Consider the following 23,632-nt stretch of genomic DNA (forward strand, 5'->3'; position numbering starts at 1 on the left):
TAAATCTATAAATACATACATACACACATATATTAAACGCATTCTTGTAATATTTTCCCCAAAGAGAAAGTGTGAGTTAAAGAGCAAATATAAGAAATTATGTTGCCTAGAGCAGTCAGAAAACCCAAGCTTTAAGTGTCTGCATATAAACAGAACCTGTACTACTTCAAATCATTCCAGCACCTAGCAAGCTTCCACAAAAAGAAGGAAAAAATCATTTATTTTGGTAAGACAACAGATGTTGCTGCATCCTAAGCTAACCGTGAGCATTGAGATCCCACAAGAAATTGTGCTGAAGAGAATTAAATAAGCCACTCTAGTCATCTTTCAAGGAAAAAGTAGATAAAAACATCTTCTGTGCAGTAGTAGTCTTTCATACATTATCTACTCTGTTTATTGTGGTTACGGACAAAATGTCGAGATTTGCATCTTTTACTATGTTCTCCTTAGTTTTGCTTTTGTATTATCACAACTACCTTTACCTGACATACTAGTTTCCTCCTCAAAACGAAAAAAAATATTGCAAACTCACTTAGTAGTGCTTCCCAAGCATTTATGTGAGATGACAGATTTATCTTTTGGATTCACAAAGTCAGCCAGCCACATGTTATTCACAACTGACAATACAGGACACTTTGGAAGACCTAAACAGCAGAGTCTCTCTGCTCACAAAATAGGACTATATGTAATTGCTGAACAAAAACTAAGAAAAGAATAATGCCTGAGTTTAGATTATTTTTTTTAGAAACATATTTCTGCAATACATGTTATCCTTCTTAGCTTTACTATGGAGATTAAAGTCCAATTAATCTCTCTATGTTGTTTCAAAATGTGTTTCATGAAGACATAATGAACCAAAACATCCTGTGCTTATATTGAATAAAACATAGATTTAGAAATTAATCTCCGTTAAAAGAATCTGAATTCAAAGGGACAGGAAAACAGTAGCAAGTTTGTTGAACTGTCCTCTGCAACAGCTTTAAAGAAAACACAGTTCAGGAATATTTTTGAGTTTTATACTCTCCTAAATTACAATAGTTCACATTGACAAAAATTTTATCTGCTAAGAAATTCAGCAAGATGTGATTCTAGAGGAGGATTTTTGCTAAAAGCACTGTAAGCACACCTCACCTCTATCAAAGTATGCCCCTACAGAAACATTTTGCATTTCCTTTTAAAGTTGAGCTACTGTATACTCTCTTATGGTTGTGAACAGACAATCATATCAAGCAGAAGTACTAGTTCTAGGGTTCTGAAAGACAAAAGGAGCCAAAGCAAGCTGTTATTTTAACCAAGAACAAGTAGTGCTTCCTTCTGGAGATTTTACAAGCAGAGTAAAGAATGCACATGCAATACACCCTTTTAATGCATTTGAATGTACTTAAATGCTTTGCTTACATAAGTCTCACTTTAGTGAAAACTGGAACTGACCTGGTAAAAATGTGTTACTGTTGCTTAGCAGGTGAAAAAATGTAGAAATATACTAGCTATTCTAATAAATTAAAGAGAAGCCATAACTAACCAGCAGTAAACCTCCTCAGTCCAAAAAACAGTACCTATACTGAAATATTTCAATACTAAAAAAAGGCATGCAAATGCAAAGCTAGTTTAAAAAACCAAAACAAACCAAAACACACACATACAAAAAAACTCCAAACAAAAACCCCTCAGGTTTCCTCCTCAGTGAGCCCACTTGTATCACATCTAAAACCCACAATGGAAATCACTCAATTTTGTAGATGGTAGCCGACAACCAAATATGCATAAGCTCTTTAAGACTCTGACAGACTCTTCCCTAAAGCATACCAGCCTGAGGAAAAATGCTTCCATGCCATTTTATTTTGTCAATTGTTTTATTAACACTGAGGCTTGTCCATTAAGCTTTATCCTTCCTATGGATTAATCTCGCTAGGGGTTAAATCATAAGAATAGTACATACCGGAGGCAACTAACTGCTGTCAGAGCAAAATCCAGCAGTTTAACCATTGGTGTGAAGCCTGTGCCTGCTGCCAATAAAAAGAGATCTTCTGAAGTTTGAACTTGTGACTTCTTGAAGTTACCTTCAGGGTTGCTGACAGAAATATAGTCTCCTTTATTAAAAAACAAACAAACAAACAGAATGGTAAACTTTAAGGAGATGAAAACAAGCTCATTAGCAGTCTGATTTTTACGGGCCCTTTCATATTGCCTTCACCTTTGTAGTATTAAGGTTCCTTTCAGAAAGGTACTACGCATTTCACACAAGAATCATTCTCGTTAAAAGAACAGATGTTCAATTAAAATGTCTTGTCTTGAGGGATTCCACACTGTATGAATACACAAGCATTTGCAAATCAGTGTTAAAAACCTGCCACTATACCTGAAATAGAAAAGGAAGTACATCTCAAGTCTAGTAAAGCAGACCTATCTTTCTTTATTCAAAAATACAAAAAGGTGCTCTAAGACTATATACTATATATAGTGTGTGTGATACAGTTGACATATCTCAACAGTTCAACATGAACACATTTGGAAGATCAGTCAGGAGAGCTTCATGTAATGGACAAGTCCTAGTTACAGGGAGGATAAGCCTGTGCATTTGGGGCATGGAGAATAAGGTTTAACAAAAAAAGTTAAGAGTACATCCCAGTGTATAAGTAAATAAACAGTAAGAACATCACAATACCCAGACAGTGAATGTGAAGCAATAAAGAATCGCTGCAAAGCCAAACACAAAAAACCTCAACATATACTTACCAACTTGCAGGTGCTCAAGTGCCTGTGTGAATGGTCCGCAGGAATAAATTTTAATCATTAAATATATATGTGCACCATCGTGGCAAGATGGTTCTTTGAAATCCAGCGGCAAAAAAGGCAATACAGGTGTGTATGGTTTTACTACCTCTGTCCCTAGATAGAATACAAAAAGGTAGCTGAAATACTATAAAAAGTACATCCAGCAAATGTACTGTAAACAAGTACAAAATAACCAAACCAAAATAACCAAACCAAAATAACCAAACCATAAACAAATAACCTGTATATCCCATAAAAATAACACCATCACGTGCTTTCACGCAAGTATGTTATTTTCCACTGCACCAGTTCTTCTTACAGTCGCCTTCCACTTCCAACTAAAATCTTCAGGCCGCTGTGAAGTACACTATTTCTAAACTACTTAGCAATTCAAAACACAGGAAGAAAATATCTAGTCATCCCCAAAGAACATGAAAATCTAAAAGCATTTGCATTTATTTTCAAGTATCACAGCTTGATTTTTTCTAAATTGAAATAGCAGTTTTTTAGTACTGCATTATTATCTTTTTTTCCACTATCTTTCAAAAAGCTATTGTATAATGACAGAAAGAAAGATTGCAAGAGTTGGACACCAGCAAACAATTAGGTAGGGAAGAAGACAAAACAGTTTACCATTAAAGGCTATTTAAAAATTCTTCTGAGAGATCTCTTTACCACGCACAGAGGAATGCAAGTACAGTGACCAGTATAATCATTAACATGCAACTTTTTAAAAGTATCCTTAAAAAAAAAAATAAACAAGATATTTTTTTGATCTCCCATTTAATTTTTTTTACATTTGCCTTGAACAAAATTTGGAAAAATAGCACCTAAACAATGCTTTTCAAGATGCATTCCTCTTATAATCTCATATTATTATGAATACTGTATAAGTGAAGTGTAAAGTAGCATTACTATGACAGCTATAAATCGCTCAGAAGGAAAAAAAAATTGCAACATTACCCTCCCCATGCCAAAAAAAGCTGCAAACCAAAAGGAAATGACTAATCATACATAACACATATACAATGGGCTTCCCCACCTTCAAAGATGAACAGCACTACTTCAATAGAGAGAACATTTTAAAGGCAGAATTGAAAGAGCTGATAAGCTCAAGAGTAAATGCCAACCATCCCCATAGTTAAGTTTCCCAGCAAAATTAATCCAGTCAGTTCACTATTAAGCACTGATTGTGATCCTGGAAGCAGACACTTTCTAACTACAACCAGGGAATTAGTGGCCTTCTCCCAAGACTACGAAAAGGGATTTATTTTAATATAACCATGGCTACATTCTACTTTTTTTACCTGCAATGATTTGTTTGAGGTAAACATGTTGTCCAGTGGGAACATGGAGATGTGTGCTCTTAGGCAACATCAAGCAGAAGAGTTTGGTGTCGTGGGTAACTTCTGTCTTAGAAACCAACTTGCATTTTCTGTAGAACTGTCCTAAAAAAATGGGTTTATTTGTTATGCGAGTCTCAATCTGTCTTTCCATTCTTATACATTTTTTAATAAGAGAGAGAGAAAAACCTGTATTTCACTATATACAATTATAAAAAGACTATAAACAGATGCTTGTTGTATAATTAATTACAATTAATTTTCTCATTTTGGTCTAAGGACTCATTTATAGCCTTACCTTAGGCTCACAACAGACTGAATCTGTGAGTTAACAGCATTGACTGGGAAGAAGTAGAAAACCACCAAATAGCAGCAGAAAGCAGAACCTCTTGTACTACACTGCACCTGTGCTAAATTCAGCATATGACTGCAGCATAAATATATATATGCAGACTAAAACCAGTTTGGGTAATGCAAATGAAGTGTAAGCAAGGCATAGCACCCCAGTTCTCAGTAAGAGACTATCTAAACCCAGCTGGCATTCCACACATTTACTGGGTTGCCCACCCCTCAGTGTTGTAGTTTCACTTCTATTAGCACAAGTATTTCTGATAACAGCCTTGCACAATTTTTCAGGTACGCAATACCAATGCTTACACACAACATAAAATGAAACTAATATCTGTGCCTATGTAGGCAACACACGCTTCAGCATTATCAATAAATATTTCAGACTTGAATTGGTGCCTTTTGGCTAACTAGAAATTACGAGCTCCAGTTATATGTTCACATGCTTACTTAAATAAACTACAAAGTCATATATACAGCACAAATTTCTATTGATACAGCTGTTTTGGAGGCAAGGACGTGGGTTTCAAATACAGTGCTTTTCAACTTGTGCAGCATCTAAATGCCAGGCAAATGGTGATGGAAAAGAAGAGAAAGCTATTTAAAAACATACAAAACAAACAAACAATCTCCACAAACAAACAAATCACTCTGCAATGAAAAATTTTAGTGGATATTCAGACAAGAGACTGAGAAATAAATCAGTGAAAGAACACAATCAGAATAGCTAATTAATGATGGGGATTAAAAAAAAAGAGTGGGCAAAAAGAACACCCAGGAATATTTAGCTTTGTTCAGGGACAAAAGGAAATTATTATAATAGTTTCACCAGTATCTTATGGAAGCTCAAAGTAACGTGTTTTCCCTGTACCAACAATAGACTCAGAGCAAAATAAGCCATTTACTCTGCCTCTGCTACAGCAGGAGTACCAACTCGTCACTTACACTGGTGATAATCTCATTGGGAAAGCGCCTGGCTAAGGCTGGCCAGACCTGCACCCAGTTTAACTAAGCTGCCATCGTCATCCGTGTAATCTGCATCATTATACCACTTCACGCTCTAAGAGAGGATTTGAAAACACAACTAAGCAGAGGGCTGTGCCCTGCTTATTACAACCAGAAACTGCAGAGCATAAGTAGGGATAAAGCAGCAAGGAAGAAGTACTTCAAAGAACAAAGGGCAAGGATGCAAAAACAACCACTTAGTGGCTTCATTCTGGAAAGAAACATGCTTAGAAAGGTTAATTTAGCTACAAATGCCAAACGCAGGAAGGTATTCCTCAACTCTCCACTGCAATATTCTATTAACTGATACAGGCCTGTTGACATTGCCACCATAGGTTATTATTTGAGTAGTTGGGAACAAGTGTCCCAGCTTTCCTAAAATACCAATGGGAATAACAATTGCTGCATAAGGCAAGTGCTAGCATATTGTAGAAATCTAGATACAAAACGAGAGGTGTAAAGTGAAGATAAAGAGAAGCAAATTTTTCTCTTCTACCTTTAGGAGAACATTTTTCAGCTAAGCATTTATTGCAGCACTGCAGTATTTTAGCTCTAACCTGAAATACCAGAGTGGTGATACCACACTGCCTAAACAGGTCAGTAACTCAGGGGAAGTTTCATGGGCTACAAGATATTGGAAGCTCAGTTTGGCAAAGATTTTTTTTTTTTAAAAAAGCAAGCAAGCAGCAAAATCCCATGAGTGGCATTATCTAAACTTCATACTTCCAAAAAACAAAACCAAACCAAACAAAAAAACGGCAGAAAGAAGCAGCCTCTTCGCCTCTTCCCTACAATAATCCCATCATGCCACTTACCATTTTCAATGTAAAATTTGTAGTCTGTCCCAGTTCATGTGAAGCCTCTCAAAATTTGACAGGTTCATATATGGGAATACTTGAGCATGACACCCTTCTAATGACACTTTCTGCATTGAAGCAATTTCAGTGAAGCAACAGTTCTTCCCCTCTCTTTTTTTCAACATTATTGAAAAATGAACTCAAGTCACTGCTTACATAGCTGAGCTCCTCATGAGACAGGATGAGATGCAAAGGACACTCAGGAAATTCCAACTGGGCATCACCCTGAGGATGGTCTGGTCAAACACTGGGGTAGGCTGCCCAGAGAGAGTCTCTGCCCTTGGAGATATTCAAACCTTGACTGGACAGCTTTGAGCAGACAGACCAGGTCACTTCCAAAGGTCCCTTTCAACTGAGTTACTCTATGATTCTAATATTTCTTTAGGTCTTAACTGTTAGAAGTAGAAGCATCTTGATCTTTTGTATTTTGCCACTGCACCAGCACATGCTTCTTTACTTCTTGACTTCAATCACATGCTGATTGTCTTCTCAATAGGGATGGACTACCTGTAATAAATGTACATCACTTGTACATGGCCTAAATCCCAAACTCAAACAAAATTCTCTCTCAAGTCAGCAACTCTTTTTAAGCAAGTCTTGCAGCTCAGTGACCACTGCCATTGCTTCCTTGCTCCTACCTCCACCAGCACCACTTAAGGGGAAGCCCAAGCCAGTAAGGCTGGCTGAGCTTTATTCTTCACTAGGGGTACAGTTCAAGAACAGACACCAACTGTAGGACTTCTTAAAAAACAACAACAGAAAGAAAACAAACAAAAATAAAATAATAATAACAATTTTAAAACAAACAAACAAAAGCAACACAAGAGGCTTTAGAGGGTCTCAATAAGCTAGCCTGTCCATTCTCCTTCCCCAGCATTCTCCAAAAGTCATTTAATGACTTGGTAACTTCATCTAATGGCTTATCATTTTCCATTTAATTTATCTGTACTGCAGTATCCTTATCACAAACATTTTGCTGTTCCCAGATATTCTGGATTAAAAACCCAGCCGAAGAGTTCAAGACAGCAGGAGACCAGTTACAGACTCCTCTGGGACAGTGCAGGCAACTGCTGCCTGAAGGAACAGCATCACCATTAACATCCCCTTCTTCAGTAAGTACAGGACCACAGCCTGTCAATTCAACCACAACAGAAACAAAAGAATTTTAAACAGAGAAAAGCTTTCAAACAAACAATATTTATCCACCAAATGCTTAAAAGTTAAGGGTTTAAACACAATGTTGCAGCACAGCCAGGCTTCTTTCTAATTGGCATTATTTTCAAGGGTATAAACGTATCTAAATATGTAGAGTTACACCTGGAAATACACATTCGGGTTACTAAATCTCAGCTGCACATGCATTTGCATCAAATTCATTACATACCACTACTGCCAGAGTAGGTGGCTATGGCATTTTTCTGCATACACTTGTTTTCTTATATTATTCAAATACCTACTAGTGACTTATCCACTCCAAACGCCTGCAGAGACACAATGTAAAGCCTCTGACACGGAATAAAGCTTTCTTCATCAATGCTTCCTCATGTCTTTCATCTAACATTCTACAAACAGCTTATTTTGAATGAGTAAACATTTCAGATGTAACAAAAGAATGACTACAGTCTTGAAAAATGAAAGGCAATAATTCCATTTCATACCAATCTTGAAGTAAAGCAAAAATCAGCTCTCTGGTTATACAAAATAAATTTTGGAAGAAGTTTTTTGTAATTTGTTTTTCTACCATTCTTTTGAAAAACAATACATACGAAAATTGCAAAGTACAGGATAGAAATAAATATGCTAAGACTGCTGTCAATTCTTCAGAATTACTTGAAAGGATATGGGACATCGGTAATATATCCCACAATACTGATCAGCTAATTCCAGGTATGTGGGAGTGGAGAGAGAAGTCAAAAAAATGATTCATCAGTGATTCACTGTTTCCTGACAATTTTCTGACCTTTCCAACCTGACAAATTCCAGACTTTTCCACTTATAACAAACTAACCTTTACCTCTCCCTTTTTCTTTTTAATTTGCCATATAGAAATTTTGTACCGATTCACTCAATCTGATATTTAAAAAAGAGACATTCATAGCCCCAAGGAACCTGCTAGTTTAGGTTGTCTTAAATAAAATTAGTTCATTATCAGTGGTCCAAATAAAATCTGAAGCCACAAGCAAAGGCAATTGGCAATGCAGAGAAGCCTTTCAACAAGAGAACATCAGCCTCCAGTAGCAAGTTAAAGGAGATCAGTTGCTTTCAGCATCCCCTGAAAGAAAGTTAACTGTCCAATGACAAAGACATATGAATTGCTACTATACATAAGCAAAAGGCACTGCTCTCTTAATTCTGGAGCATCATCCAAGTGCCCAGTAGCAATTCCTCATTTTCAAAGTAGAGAAAGCAATCAGGGAGAAGGTCAGGTTTGATGAAGCTGTGTCAGCTCCTATCTCAAAGAAGCCACCCTTGCAGCATCCCCCCTGTGACTGAAACCTTGCCATGTGAAGCCTAGAGAGTCACAGGCTAAAGATGCTGCTCTCTAAACTAAAGTTCCTCATCTGCTGGACTGAAGAACTACAGCACCTTGATTCATACACATACAAAATGAGTTTTCCTAACGAAACTGCTGCATGGGAGTAGTTTACTAACAAAACATGCTGCATACCTTTGGGAGAGTATCATCCTTTTTCGTACTGTATTCTTATTCATTATGAAAGGGATTTTAATTTAAGAAATTTTCCTTGAACGATGTTTTATGCTTTTCATCAATGATAAGACTTCAGGGACAATTCTTAACTCTTCTTACTTGTTAGCCACTATCCTGGTAATGCTATGGAAGCAACTTCACCTGTTTGCTTGTGACACAGAGTTTCAAAGTATAAAAACCACATCGCTCCACTGCTCCCCCATCTTTTGCAGGGGAGTCCCACAGCATCCTCAGCAAGTACGTACCACCCAGTGTCCATCAGCCCACTGAAAGTTAATTCTTAATTTGTTCAGGTGACTTGATTATGGAGCCTCAAACAGTGTTAGTGCCCACCCAGCTGAAGGCAGGTGCCTGCCCATCACTCCTGGCAGCAGCCCAGTCTCAGAGTTACGACAACAGTGAACCCTTCCTGCTGACCATCCATGTATCATTACCCTCAAACACTTCAGTCAATTACTAGATCTCCTAGCCTAGCTCCTATTATCCAAAAGGGTCAGCCATGCCCTTCCCAGATCACCTCCTTCCCTTCCCAAAATAAAGTTTTCACTGAATTAATGCCTTCTAAACTTTCCCTGGTTATGCAGCAAACAGCACACCATCAGAGCATAAGTCTGGCATATGTACCTTAGAGCACTGCATGACCATTCTCCCCCTTCTATTACTTCCAAAAAAAGAAAAAGCCCTAAGATCTTTTCACTTACACATTCTTTCACATTACACAATCACAACCCATTTCAGTCCTCACAGGCAGTATCACCTGGATTCTTTACTGAACCCTCTAAGCATCTGCAAATAGTTGCACGCTCATTAGGAGCGCAGAAGTTGGTAATTAGGTTAGTTTCCAAAACAAGGGTCTAAATGGAAGTTCAGAATCACTTTCAGATGGAAGAAGTAGAGTTTATTCTCCATGGGAAAAACACACAGGCACACCCCATAAGTCATCCCTATTAATGTCTCATTTTTCACTTGCATATGGCTACTGCTCTTACGTACACAGTTACTGTAAAACATTTTCCGAACTGGCATGCTACTACTTAGTTCTTCCCTTAAATTTCATTTTTACTGTGTTGTAACAAATTTCAGGACAAAGAAATTAGGTATTATCACATACAGCCCCAACATCAGTTGCTTATTCTATTGGCTAAAGCTGCTAAGAAACCAGAAGTAAAAAAATTGTGATTAATTCAAATAACTCAAAGTTTCACTTTCTGTTGACCACAACTACAGCTGAACAACTGTCCACAAGTCAAAAATAAAAGCCTTAGATACATAGAAATACTTTTTATGTACATACAAGGTTTTCCTATTCAGAGCATGAAGTGTTTGGAAGGGACATCATGAGCAGATTTGTACTCAATGAAATTTTGAGTGGTCAGTGGTGAAGGTCTTGATTTTTTTTAAATTCAGCAGAATTCGTTTTTTCCACAAAAAACCCTAGTATACTAATGCAGAAAAATCAAAGTTGAAAGATCTGTTTTCACCAACTAAGATAAAAAACAATTTCAGCTATCTTTGTTCAATAATTCCACAGCAAAAGCTAATATTTAAATATTCTTCCAGTTGGTACCTTTTCACCAATCTTTGATAATCTGCAGTTCTAGGTAAAAATACTATAGTGCTGGCCTGTCCCCACCAAGGCTTGGCTGCAATTCCACCTTGATGCAGAAGCATGATATGCAGTGGTGATCACAACCTATACCCGCATGAGCGATCTTATTTCGCAGTAAAGGCACCTACAAGAAAATCATGTCAATACCTATGAAAAAAACTGCTCTCTCTCACTGTGCTAATGTTGTGGGTGGGTTTTTTGTTCGTTTGTTTGTTTGGGTTTTTCTTGTTTGGTTGGTTGTTTTTTTAATCCAGAAAGTTGCACCTTATTTTTGCTTAATACTGCATTTAAATTTCCCAGGATGCTGGCACTATGACCATTAGTTTTTGTTTATGCTTCCTAATCAGCAGCTTCATAACAGCTACCTAAGAGTAATGTCACCAGCTTCCCTACACTGACAATCTAATTATATTGAATTGTGCTTTCTATGCAATACTGCCAGGTAAAATTATTCCTCCAGAAAACTAAGCACTTAATCCTCCTTAAGGAGCAGAAGCAGTATTAAATATTCTTTTGAATCTACTGATACATCCTAAGATACAATGTAGTTCCTTATAATGCCATTAACATTAAAAAAAAAAAAAATCCCCCTCAATTTTGAAGAAATTCCACAATTATTTTCTTTCCTCCCCATTAATTAACAGATACACTGACCAAAATGCTACTTTAAACTCATCAGAAATTAGAGAGTCCACCATAGGCAATTTATCTGCGAGTATGACTTTCCCAGCTTAAGGGGAAAAAGTAGGGGCTTATGCTAATTGTTTCTTCATAGCATAAAGTTATTATAGGCTTCCAGTATCATCTTGGCATTATGTCATTGTCTCTGAAAAATAACATCATTTTTTGTAGAATTTAGATCTGGCTGTTGTAAAAATGAAGATTAAATAACTTAGAACTATAGGGGCTCAGGAGGGCATAGTGGTCACCCCTCCTCTTCACAAACTCATTCATGAACGCTGTCATATGAAAAAGCAATAACATAAAATCAAGTAAAGTTTTCAAGTGTCAACCCTGCCTATTTTTCAGCCCTCCTTCCTGTGCTTTAATACAATGGAAATGTTTCAAATGATTGGTACACAAGGAAATACTACAGAAACACTCAGGCAAGGAAAACCCAAGGAAATAAACAGTGCTCCCAGAAGCACTTACTGTTCACAGGTGCAGAATAAGCTTGCCACCAAACTCAAGTGTGGAAACATTCTGAGTAAAATTATTACTTTTATTAGAAAGTGTCAGTAACTTAGCAAAACAACTACAAATATTTTTTTTAAATAAATAAATAAAGAGTATAACAATATTACATAAGTACTTTCCAATCTGTTCCCAGATTTTCCAGTACTTTCAAGAAGTGAAAATTATCAGTTATGCTGTCTTGAAACAAGGTTCTCACAGCCATGGGAAACAAAAGGTAATGCTGAGAGTAAGCAGTGGAAGATACATAAATCCAAGTGAAAAAAATAAGAATATTTAAGGCAATGCATCTGTGCTACCCTATATATACATTTATGTAGCGCCACATAGAAATACCAGGTATAAAGCTATAAAATAGCTTTAACTGGCCAGCTTAGGTCTTGAAAGTAAAGCAGCTCCCACAAGGGGCTACTTCAACACTGGTTCTGCTTCTCCTGCTCACACTCAAATTCCAATATACCTTGTGTCAAAAGTTCTACCTGCTCTTTTCAGCCACACTAACATTCGCAGAACTTTACTTCTCTGTGAAACAGGTGTAAGTTACTTCATTTATGTCACACACATCACTGGGGTTTTTTTAATAGCAATTGGTATATCATGTAAGTGCAGTTATTTACAAAGCTAGTATGTCCTTCCTCTGCCCTGTTGTAGTCCTTGCTCATCTTTCATCACACCTACACACTGAAATAATGTAAGAGATCAAGTATCTAATGTGAATCACACTCTGGTCAGCAGCATACACATTTACACTATCTTGCTGCAGGGTTTACTTGTACTTTACTAGTACTTGACATTATGTTCTGCCTGTATTAAAAGTGCTCCTAGTGTGGGCACAGGTTAACAGGCAAACCACATGTGCACAATCTTGATGCAAAATAAACTGAAGTGTAAGCAGTATTAAGGAGAACCTCTGTATCTGCAACACACTTCATACTAAGTGTTTCTGCAGTTTATCGAAGAACAATCTAACCTCTTCAAAGAACTATTTAACTTCATGTATGAAGTGCATCAATGAATTTATGAGGTCAGGATTACTTACCAGGCTAGTGGTATTCATTATTTTATTTCCAGAATAAAGTTATTTTGCTTCAGAAAAAGTAGTTTTGCATATAAAACCAACTGCACACCCAATGAAGACAAGGAAGTTATCTAGAGTTGTTAATTACTATTTCTGTGCTCACACTGCACAAGGTATGAGTTTCTTCACCCATAACATTATTTTGCTCCTACAAAAGTGGAAGCAAAACTGAAAACTCTGCAATTCAGAGTAAGGGAGCACAATTCTAAGCAGAAACGGAGAGTGGCTACTTAAGACTAAACTGAGTAAACACAAGGCTCCAACACATAGATTTCAGGGCCAACCTGAAAGCACAGGGTTGGAATAAAAGAAAGACATCTAGGCTTAAGCATTCTGCCTGTATAAACCTTCTGGCAAATTCAATTTAAATTTGAGGGGTTTAAAATTGAAAAACCACAGAATAAAAGTTTCTGGAGTAGGGATTGAAAAGCCATAGATATCAATGTATTTACCAGATTCATCACCTTGGTAATCAGGAAGCTGAAGAAATTCAGGCTCAGCAAGCCCTTTAACTTTTCTGGGGATTCAACTTAAACTCAGTCAGTCAGTGATACATAATAAAGTTACCCAACACCTATAACGCTTCTTTGCATAACATGACAAATGCTATGTTGGAGAATGACTTCTCAGAAAAAACTGCAGAATAATAATCTAGAAAGCATAGCTCCAATCATTCTCACTTTCCTCATTTGCAAAGGACCTATAAAGCCACTATATTCTACACATCTTATTCTTTCAGGTTGTTTTCTCTTTCTGCTTTCCATAATCAGGAAAAGTAATAAGGGAGAAAATGAACAATGGACAGTGGACAACATATTACTTCAGGCTGTATCACCTTAAATAAAGAGAATTGTATTGAACAATCTAATATTAAAGTGGATGACTCAACAGTTTCTGAAACTCTCAGAAGGAAAATTACATTCCACATAAGCTAAAGGTAGCTAAAGAGATGTGCTTTCATGTAGTTGGTCTTGCTTTTTGTACCACAGAAATCTCTCAAATTTAATGGCCTAAGTAGCATAACTGAGAGACAGTAAGAGGTATATGACATGGTGATCGACATTTAATTAGCTCTTAAAAGTGTACAGATTCTCTTTCACACATAATAAGGTAGACTAATGTCAGTCAACTTTTGAGTGCTGTTAGACTGAGGGCCAAGAGGTATTTTTAGAAACTGGGCAGCTGCAATAACATCAGGAGCATGCTTATATTATGTAATGTAATGTAATGTAATTGTGCAGAAATTTATAATTTAGCTGTTAAAAAAAAGTAGCACACTGATCAGGCTAATAGACTTCAGTGCTGCATCAAATTCATACTACTCTGTTACCACAGAATGAACTCGTAGGTAACATCTACTGCTTCTTGCAGAAACATCAGCTTATTCAGAGCTGGTTTTGATACCTATACATGGCTTGAAGTGTCTTATTTAATCACAGCCCAAGTTACAAGATGCAGGGTGCTGGAACAACATTACAGCATTGAAAGATGTCATTACATCTACAGTAACAGTTGGAAGTGGAAGCTTTTGTTCCTTCACTACAGTTACTCCCATAATGACTGAAACAAGTCCATGCACTGAGGTTTTCATATGGACAGAATGGATATTAATGATATTAAGCACACAGGCAGCCATGACATGCAACAACACCCAAGTCTTCACTTTCCCCTACTAGGTTCTTCCAGTCTTTCCACACACCTGCATGACCTCCAAGTCTACTGCACAACAAAACAAATCAACAAAGCAAACCAAAAACACATCCCTAAGCTGAACTGTTTCCAGGAGAATTCCTGAGAAACTTCCAACAAAACCAGAGAACATTCCTGAAAGAAAAGTATGACTACAGGGAAAGAAAATCCAGGGATAAACTAAATATGCCTAACATGCTCCAAAAAGTCTTAAACAACTGGTAACGTGGCCATGAAAATGCTTACCTCTGTCCGTGCGTTTGATAAATGTATTATGATTCTCCAAGGGCTGTCCCAGCATTTTCCAATGAATTTTATCATTTTTCTTTAATATAATCTCTACTTTCCCAACTTTTTCAGTAATATTCACTAAAAGATAAAAGGTTTCACACTGTTACTTTTGAGTTGCATTTTGTACAAAAAAAACCCCAACCTCTTCCCTTATAATGAAATTTTAGTAAGATTAGTCATTTCTTGAGACACACAGAATTAATCGAGTCAATTAAAATATCAAATTAAAAGTACTTCCAGGTATCTCTTTATAATGTTTTACAGTGAATTTAAGACAACAAGCATTAACTTAATATGCATAATTAACATAACACATTTACTAAATACTTTGTGAAATGCTTCACAGTCCATTTGGTCAAAAAGAATGCTCAAAGAGAGTCCTCATTTACCGGAAACTGTCAACTAGCACTATTTACTTCTTCCTTTCTTTTCGAGGCCATTTGAATGAATAACTAAATCCAAGAAAATCCCAGTCTAAGCAACGAACAGTTTATGACTACAAAACAGAACTAATTATTTTAACATTTAGTCATACTCAGATGTTTCAGAGGAACATCAACTTATCACTCTCACATGCCTAAATGCCAGAATTAAAAAAAAAAATTGTTAATGTTATGGTTTGATTCAACTGATGTGTCAGAACCTGGTGGTAAGCAAAACTAAAGCGCCTGATGAGTCAGAAAAATCAGTTAAAGTTCCATGTTCTGATATTAGAAGAAATACAGAAATGCTGCAAGAGCAGGAACTTACCAGCCAAGTCTTCTTGAACTGCATGATACAAGTCTGAAATAGAGAAAAACTCAATTTTAAGCAAAACCAAAATTACATCCTACCCATTATATATATATATATATAGTTTAAGGCTAGAAATACAGAGTGAACTAATAAGCCTAGAACCCTATGCATCTTTATCTGGCCCTGAAATTTCACTCATGCATCATATCAGTCCCAGGGAATTCTGCAGGCCTAACATATAATGTTAAGAAAGGCATCAGTTTTCCCATTACTTTTAACCATGACTCAAGTAAAGATAACAACCTGCATTTACCTAAATCATTCCACTTGCCATTTTTGAATAAGGACATTTTAATAACCATCTAAAACACATGTGAGGAAAAACTTTACATGACTTCTACATCAATTTCTTACTACACCTTATTTCGTGCGTCAAAAATTAAGTACATACTAAACAAATGAAGATGTGAGCTGATAAAAGATGCAATTCCTTTACATAAAGGTACTTTAAAGTACTCATCTCTAATGAAAGAGGAATAAAATATTAATTGGTATATGTAAAACACATATGGCCTGATTAGAGGGTTTAAATAAAATAGAATAAAAATTCAGTATTTTCAACTGCAAAAATCACAGTACGTACCAACTTCTACAAGATATGAGTGGTCGTCTATGATGATCTCTCCCCTTAATCGTTTGTCTTGACAGTCAACTATCACCAACTCTGCATTCAGATCCTTTCATAGGCAATGAAAAAAACAAACAGAAAAACCCACTTTATTAAAGTTCTCCCGGAATACAAGCTGGATCGAACTGGATCTTGTAATTCTCTCTTTTGTAAAATACACCTACCTTCTGCTTAGTATATATGACAATGGTGATCAAACTGTCTGTTTGGAACCAGTCATAACTGTAAAACAAAAATACAGAAAAGAAAAAATATATACTTTCTTTGAGCATACCATAATATATTTAACTACCAGTTCTCAAGAAGAGTTTCTTTCCAAATTTACTAACCAAATACATTATTTACTATTTTTTAAAGAGATTAAGTCCAGAGCCAATGATTTTGAAAATAATATTAAAATAAGAACAGTCTAATTATGCATTCTGATAGCCAGCACATTGTAGCTAAAATCATATGGCATTGGGTTTACTTAAAAAGCATATGCATCCTCTTTGCAGCATGCAAACCTTCCTAACAAGATGATTAAAATCCTCGAGTCCAGACAAACACATGAAATAGCCAGGGTGACTTCCAATAGTTATAGATTCCATACACATACCACAAAACCACAGTTCCCTTCATCTTCCCAAATCAAGATCTTATATTCCCATGTTCCCAAGCTGCCCGAACCTTGTAATAAAGCCAGGGTAAGAAACAGAAAGCCTTCAAATGCTCACTGCTTGTATTGCTCTACACTTGCCAAGAAGTAACCTACCCGCGAAGCCCAGAAAATCTGTTCCTTTCTCTAGCCCTTTCCATGGGGACCGTACATCTGACAATCTCATGCGTGGCTCTCCACCATACATCATCTGCAATTCTCACCTGACTCCAGTGCCTTGAAGACTGCAATCCTAGCAAGCAACAGTCAACTCTCTGCCCACAACAAGGTTACTCCCTTGTATCGTCTACCTTCCCCAAAGTCCTAACCACTTCTGCCTACTGTTTGGAGTCTCGGATGAGAAAAGAAGGCATAGAGGAAAGATGCCCCCCTCCAGCAGACACTCCTGACAACCAGCATGTTCTAAGCTGCATACCTTACAGCCACACATCAGGACACACCAGACATACACAGGAAGAAAGGCAGTGAGGTCTGGGGAGCGCTCCAGAAGATAAGCCACATGCCTGTTGTTCACAAGCCCCAATATTTTATATGGCTGCAGGTAATTATCCTAGAAATTAAACATTCACAGCAGATTTGGATGCAAAATGAGAAACCGAACCCTGGCGATTCAAGGCATCATGGGGTAAAATGATACATCAGTGACAACAGCAGGGATATCACAGAGGGGTTTAGGGCCTGCTTTGCATATTGTAGAAGCTTGAATATGGCTATCACATCTTAATATATTCCAGCTTGAAATGAAGTACTTTTCCAAGGCACACCAACTCTCATGTTTATGGACAAATTAACTGAAATAAAAAAAGTAATCAGCCCAGCTGGAATCAAGAAGCAAGAAGCAAGGCTGAGGAGCCTGCAAATACAAGCCCTACATTTGTATACAATGCAAGACAGCACAAGTGTTGGAAAACAACAGACCAAGCCAAGAAACTCCCACCATCATCTGCCTATAGGGATAATATGACCTTTGGAAAGACATTTAAACCTGAACCTCAACTTTCCTACTTGAAGGGTATGGCAACGATATATACTCATTTAGCCGAACTATCAGGAACTAACCATGGAAGAAGTTGCCAGCATTTACTGAGAACTGCACAGAATTATTAAATAGAATGTTCAAACAATGGAAGACAGAAGTTTACCTTAGCATTACATCTTTAGTAGAAGCACCCAGTACTCCCTTCTCAGAAAGCATGCCTACAAAAAACAGAGAGTCATTAAAATATTTGCTGTAAGGCTCACTAATAGAAATCATGACCAGAGGTGGGTTTTTATTTTTTTAATTCAATGTCCTAAATACCTCTCCAGAATATTTAATGGATTTGTTTTCAGAGGCAGCCAGAAGTATCCACATACTTTTTAAATTTTGTTTTTATTTAGCACTTTCTCTTGGAGAGCAGGCTCCTAGAACACGAAGTTCTACTTCAGAAATTAAAAGTTCCATATACCACAGAACCTGTGCGTGCAGCCCTTCTGGTACATGTAGCCTGGCCTCAGTTTCATCTGTTACTCGCTTGTGCTTTCATACTGTGTGACAGTGAAGCATGGAAAAAAAGGTTATCTGAATTATTTGCTTATACAATTCAGATGAACTAATTCAATTTGGGATGTCTGGTCTAACCTAATTCACAAGTAAAATTTCATATCAGTCAGTTAATCAAAGATATCAGGCTTAATCTATTTCACACTTCACTAGGAATTTTCACATTAAACCAGCTACTCACTTTTAACTATTAAACAACACAAAACAGCCTGAAAAAGCTTTTACTGGGAGAAAACACCTGGTCATTCTCTGAAAACATCAACCGTACTAATCTCTGGCGTAATAGAAACTGAACACACCTGGCAAAAACTTGAGCAGACATGACAGATAAAAGCAACTGGAATCTTTCATAAATTTTAATTCAAGGTAGTTACATAGAATCATGATGGAGAAAGCTGCACAGGCTGAAATATAATATGATTTGTAGCACCACATGAAGAGCAGGAGTTTTCCTGGCAGAGGTCTAAGATAACAGTTGGTAAGTGCTAGTTTCAAGCCCATCCAAAAGCAAACCCTGCAAACCTGAATTGGCTATGCATAAAATAATTAATGTATGAATTCTAAGTTACTTAGGTCATTATCTTCTAAAGGCCAGTAAGTTTTGTACTATGAGCACAAGTTTAAACACAGTAATTGAGTGGTTCCACCATGTGGGAAGTAGATTAAAAAAAAACAAAACAAAACAAGCCATTCTGTCTAATCCAATCTGTCAAAACTACTTGATCATCCAGATTGGGAAGATTAACCCAAAGCAACTAAAACTCACTGGAATTACTTATTATTTGATCCTTAATTACCCCTAAATACACACCATCTGCAGCCACCAGGGAAGCTAAAAGGCAGAGCAGTCAGAAAATCAATCACCCAATGATAAAAGCCTATGCTTTTTTTTGGGGACATACACCAAATGCTTAGGTTGGCCTCAAAAGGTAAGAGGAATTCATGGTCATACACACTGCTATTTGCTGTTGCAGGTCAACAGAAATGAACAGCCATGATAAAATAGAACGTTCTAGCAAACCAACTTATTTATGAATTATTCTGAAATACTGTAAGACGCTATGTGAAAACAAGGAGTCACATTGCAATAAAAAGACAATGATTCAGGTGATCAAAGAACCAATTAAGAAAAGTGCTCTACTGGAAATGGTGGTCATAAATAAAGAAGAACTGGTAGTGAAACTGAAAGCTCATGGCAGGCGTGAAATTAGGGAGCTTAAGGTCCTGAAAGAAGTGACCAGCAGAATTAACAATTCTGCACCTCACAAGAGCAAACTTCAGCTTGTTCAGGGAACTGCTTTGCAGAATCCCGTGGGAGATGAGACAGCAAAACTATTGACAGAGTCTCACACTATCCTCATAGCCACACTGGAGACAGCTGGGTTTGACAGGCAGATTACAATCTGGAGAGAAAATTAGTAGGACTGTCAGTCACAAAAGGTGTGATCAATAGCACAAAGTCCAACTGGTGACTAGTTATAGCTGTTATTCCTTAGAAACATGGAATGTTGATACTGTTTGATATCATCATTGGCAACCTGAAGAGCACGTGCTGTCCCACTGTCAGGAAGCAGGTAAGCAATAACATATCAATGGAAGTGGTCAAAACACAGAAGGTCACGGCTGCCATTAAAAGGGACCCTAATAGACTGAACAAATGGGCTGGCAAAAGCTCCATGAAGCTCAAAAGCAAATGCCAAATTTTGCACCTGGAAAAAAAAAAAAAATCTGATGCAACAAAGCAAGTGGGAGGCCTGACTGGCTAAACACAAGCTTTGCAGGAAACTTTCCAGGGGCTTAGCAGACAAGCTGAAGTTGGGCAGATACTGCACCCTTGTGATGATGAAGGCCAACTTTATCCTGGGCAAGAGCACAACAATCAGTTCACAGGAAGCAATTCTACCTCTCCATCAGCATTTTTAAGACCACATCTGGGATATTGTATCTTGTTTTGGCTCCCCAGTGCCAGACAGATATTGATAGAACCAGATCAAGTCCAGGGAAAGGCCACCAACATGGTCAGCAGCTGGAGCACAGGATATATGAGAAGAGGCTGAGAAAAATGTGTTTGTTCAGCCTGCAGAAGAAAAGGCTATGGGGGAAATCCAGCTGCAGTCTTCAACTACCTAAAGAGAAGGGGATGGGAGGGAAGATAGCCACATTCTTCTCAGAGGGGCACAGAAGGACAGAGGCAACGGACAGGCAGCAGCAAAAATTGTGGTTATGTGTATGGAAAACAAAAACAAATGAATCAAAACAACAACAACAACAGAAAACCCAAACCACCCCATCTCTTCCCTTCCCATGAGGGTGGGGCTGCTCATCTGATCCAGTATGCAAGTTCACCCTGCTTTGAGCAGCAGACTGCACTGAACAAGCTCCAGGTGTTCCTTCCAATCTAAACTATTTTAGGATGCCCTGAAGGCTTTCTGTACCTATTGTTTTCTTTGTTCTTAAAAGGCCCAGAACAAGCCTGACCCATATTTGTAAAATCCAAATATTATTAAGAAAAAACAGGAACATTTATACTTATAATATTTAACCTAAAGAATTCCAGCTTGTTGAACCTTAAGATTTAGTTTTCTGTACTCGACACTAGCTCAAACTCTCCTCCCATCACCCTTTTCTACAACATAAGATTTTCAAGGTCTGATGTGCATATACTCAAGCATTAGCTTGTTTTCAGATGGTGGAAGTGCTCAAGTAATTTATTTTTTTTTACTATTAATATTACAAAAATCATCATCATCGTTTCAGTGAAAGAGAAATTCAGTTTAGCTCAAAAGTGCAAGACACTTTTTAAAATAAGTATTTGATACATATTTGTGCTCAAACAAATATGAGTTTTTCACGCATGCTTTGGTAATGGCAGCATTTTGAAATTTTTATATCTTTTGTTTGAAACTCAACTATGAACAGATGTTGAAAGCACATTAGGCTACACCCACACTGACTGTTATCACAAGCAATATAGAATTGATGTTCATAAAATTGAGGATACATTTAGGTTGATTGATCTGAGCACACTCCAAATACAATTATTTGCATATTTTAGACTGACTGGACAAAAATGTCTTCACTAGTGCCAACAACTTCCAAAACATCAAAAGTCCATGACACAGGCTTCTCTTTCCCACTTTCAGACAGCAATGCTTATTTCTAGTCTCATTTTGACTTAAATGTACAAGAACTAAGCACCAGAACACAACAACTGAATATGAAAAACCTCATGGAAGGTAACCTCAGGAACTGACCCCCCCTATTTTGGAAAGAAAAGCCTTGCCAGGCAGGTAAACTGAATACAACAAGCAACCACCGGTATTTTGGAAATGTTATTGGAAACTACCATAAGAATAATTTCCTATGTCTGTCAACAAGTCATATAACCTGAACAAGGAAAGTTATTGCTAGGAGCAAGAAGGGAAGCAGGATGGAAGAGAAAGGGAATAGCACTTATTTCTCTTTACCTGGATCCACTGTGAATATGAAAGATGCATAGGAAAGCTCTGGACAGCTATACAAGCACAAAAAGTAAGAAATTCATGAACCAATATAACCAAGAAGAGGACACTGGAATATATGGTACAGCTAGTCTTCTACTTGAATAAAAATATTTATGACGTATTTAACGACTAGCTACTGCCTAGTGCTACAATTCTGATAAAGCAGAGTTTGCTTTCTCATTCTCTGTCTTTCAAAGCAAGATTAACAGCTTCCAACAACTTGCTCGTAAGTCAGGCAACAGACCTCGTCAAAGTTTAGCTTCGCATCTTATAAGACTATAGAGCAAAACAGAAGCAACTAAAATCAGTCTTGCTTACTCTTCTGTTTACCTTTCTGTGTAGCTCAATGCTCATACATACTAACAGGTAAACTGCCTTTTAGAAGACAAATACAACGTTTACAGAACACAAAGGGAGGGCAAGGACGACAGTATAAGAACAGAAAAAAACAAATGGGAACTCAAATTCACCAAAAAAAGCATGAACACATAAGTTTCCCTTCATTGTGCCTGCACTTGCTGGAATACCACCCTGAAAAACTTCTCTGGCTTCATCTTAAGACATATCTAGGTTTCTGTTCCTCCTGCCACTCCAAAATTTGACTGCTGTAGACTCCTTCCAAAGTTTCAGCCTTGAATTTTCCATGACCAATTTGCACCTGTTCCCTCTCACACCAAAAGGTAAGCCTTCAGTTCGAAACGTATTATTTCCTTTCACAGATGTTCATCTTATTTCCTTCACCAACACACTCCCATCCAACTTCATTTGATGGGACTTCATAAGCCATATTATTTTAGGAAGACTCTTGTACTAAGATGACTAATCACTCCAGAAGTGATTCCCTAAAGTATCAAAATCAAACACACAGATCTTGATCACTAGCAATCAAGGCTACCTCCAGTACTTGACGAAGGGCTCAGTGAAGGCTTGTTCAAAGCTTGAATGCTTCCCCATCTCTATGAGGACTACTGTCAACCTTCTGACATGTTCAAAGAACTGCACTTGCTTCTCCTAGAGCTATACCAAAAGACAGTCCAGTCATTCTCGCAGTTACATCCCCAGTAGTTCAGTCATGCTGTAAGAGCTAATTCACCTCCACTTCAACTCATTTACCAGTGATGACCTTTCAGCTTTTAGTAGAGACTTAATAATCATAATTATTCCCAAAGATTTTTTCCCATATCTGCTACTGCAGCCCCATGGCCTCCTAGCTTTTCTGACAGAGAGAAAGATCAGAAAGTGTGGCAATTTCATAGTGGCAGATTTTGTAGCACACAGTTATTTGTGATCTCGTCTGACTCGAGCAGAAACCTCCCCCATCTCATACCTCTCTTTTCTATATTGCCCTACTGCCATCTTGTAATACTTTTAAACACTGAATTCACAATACCAAATTAGGATTTTGCCTTCTCTATTTTCCACAGATCACTACAGTCTCAAGATCAGTTCAAATATAGACAGACAAAAGTCTGGATAGACATTGCTCATTCAATAATATTCAAACAAATTTAAGATTTACTCCTCACCTCACTCCAGGTGAATACTTACCATTAAGCTGTTTCTTCTCTTCAGACAGAGTAGAAGAAATCTCTATAAGCATTAGGAA

General features: G+C 37.3%; 1 protein-coding gene across 2 annotated transcripts in view; it reads right to left on the reverse strand.

Annotated features, from left to right (window-relative positions):
- LOC309437422 (cytochrome b5 reductase 4-like) overlaps positions 1 to 23,632 on the reverse strand; it is a 38,662-nt gene that overhangs the window by 4,696 nt on the left and 10,334 nt on the right. For both annotated transcript variants that reach the window (XM_082047836.1, XM_082047837.1), the window contains exons 5-13: positions 23,575 to 23,616; positions 18,123 to 18,177; positions 16,487 to 16,544; positions 16,278 to 16,371; positions 15,650 to 15,682; positions 14,855 to 14,977; positions 4,083 to 4,223; positions 2,737 to 2,889; positions 1,940 to 2,090 (exon numbers count right to left, since the gene is read on the reverse strand). In XM_082047836.1, the coding sequence (XP_081903962.1) occupies positions 1,940 to 2,090; positions 2,737 to 2,889; positions 4,083 to 4,223; positions 14,855 to 14,977; positions 15,650 to 15,682; positions 16,278 to 16,371; positions 16,487 to 16,544; positions 18,123 to 18,177; positions 23,575 to 23,616 (850 nt within the window). The remainder of the gene's footprint in view (positions 1 to 1,939; positions 2,091 to 2,736; positions 2,890 to 4,082; positions 4,224 to 14,854; positions 14,978 to 15,649; positions 15,683 to 16,277; positions 16,372 to 16,486; positions 16,545 to 18,122; positions 18,178 to 23,574; positions 23,617 to 23,632) is intronic.

The sequence above is a fragment of the Streptopelia decaocto genome (genome assembly GCF_964273445.1).
Source record: "Streptopelia decaocto genome assembly, chromosome: 3".
NCBI lineage: Eukaryota > Metazoa > Chordata > Aves > Columbiformes > Columbidae > Streptopelia > Streptopelia decaocto.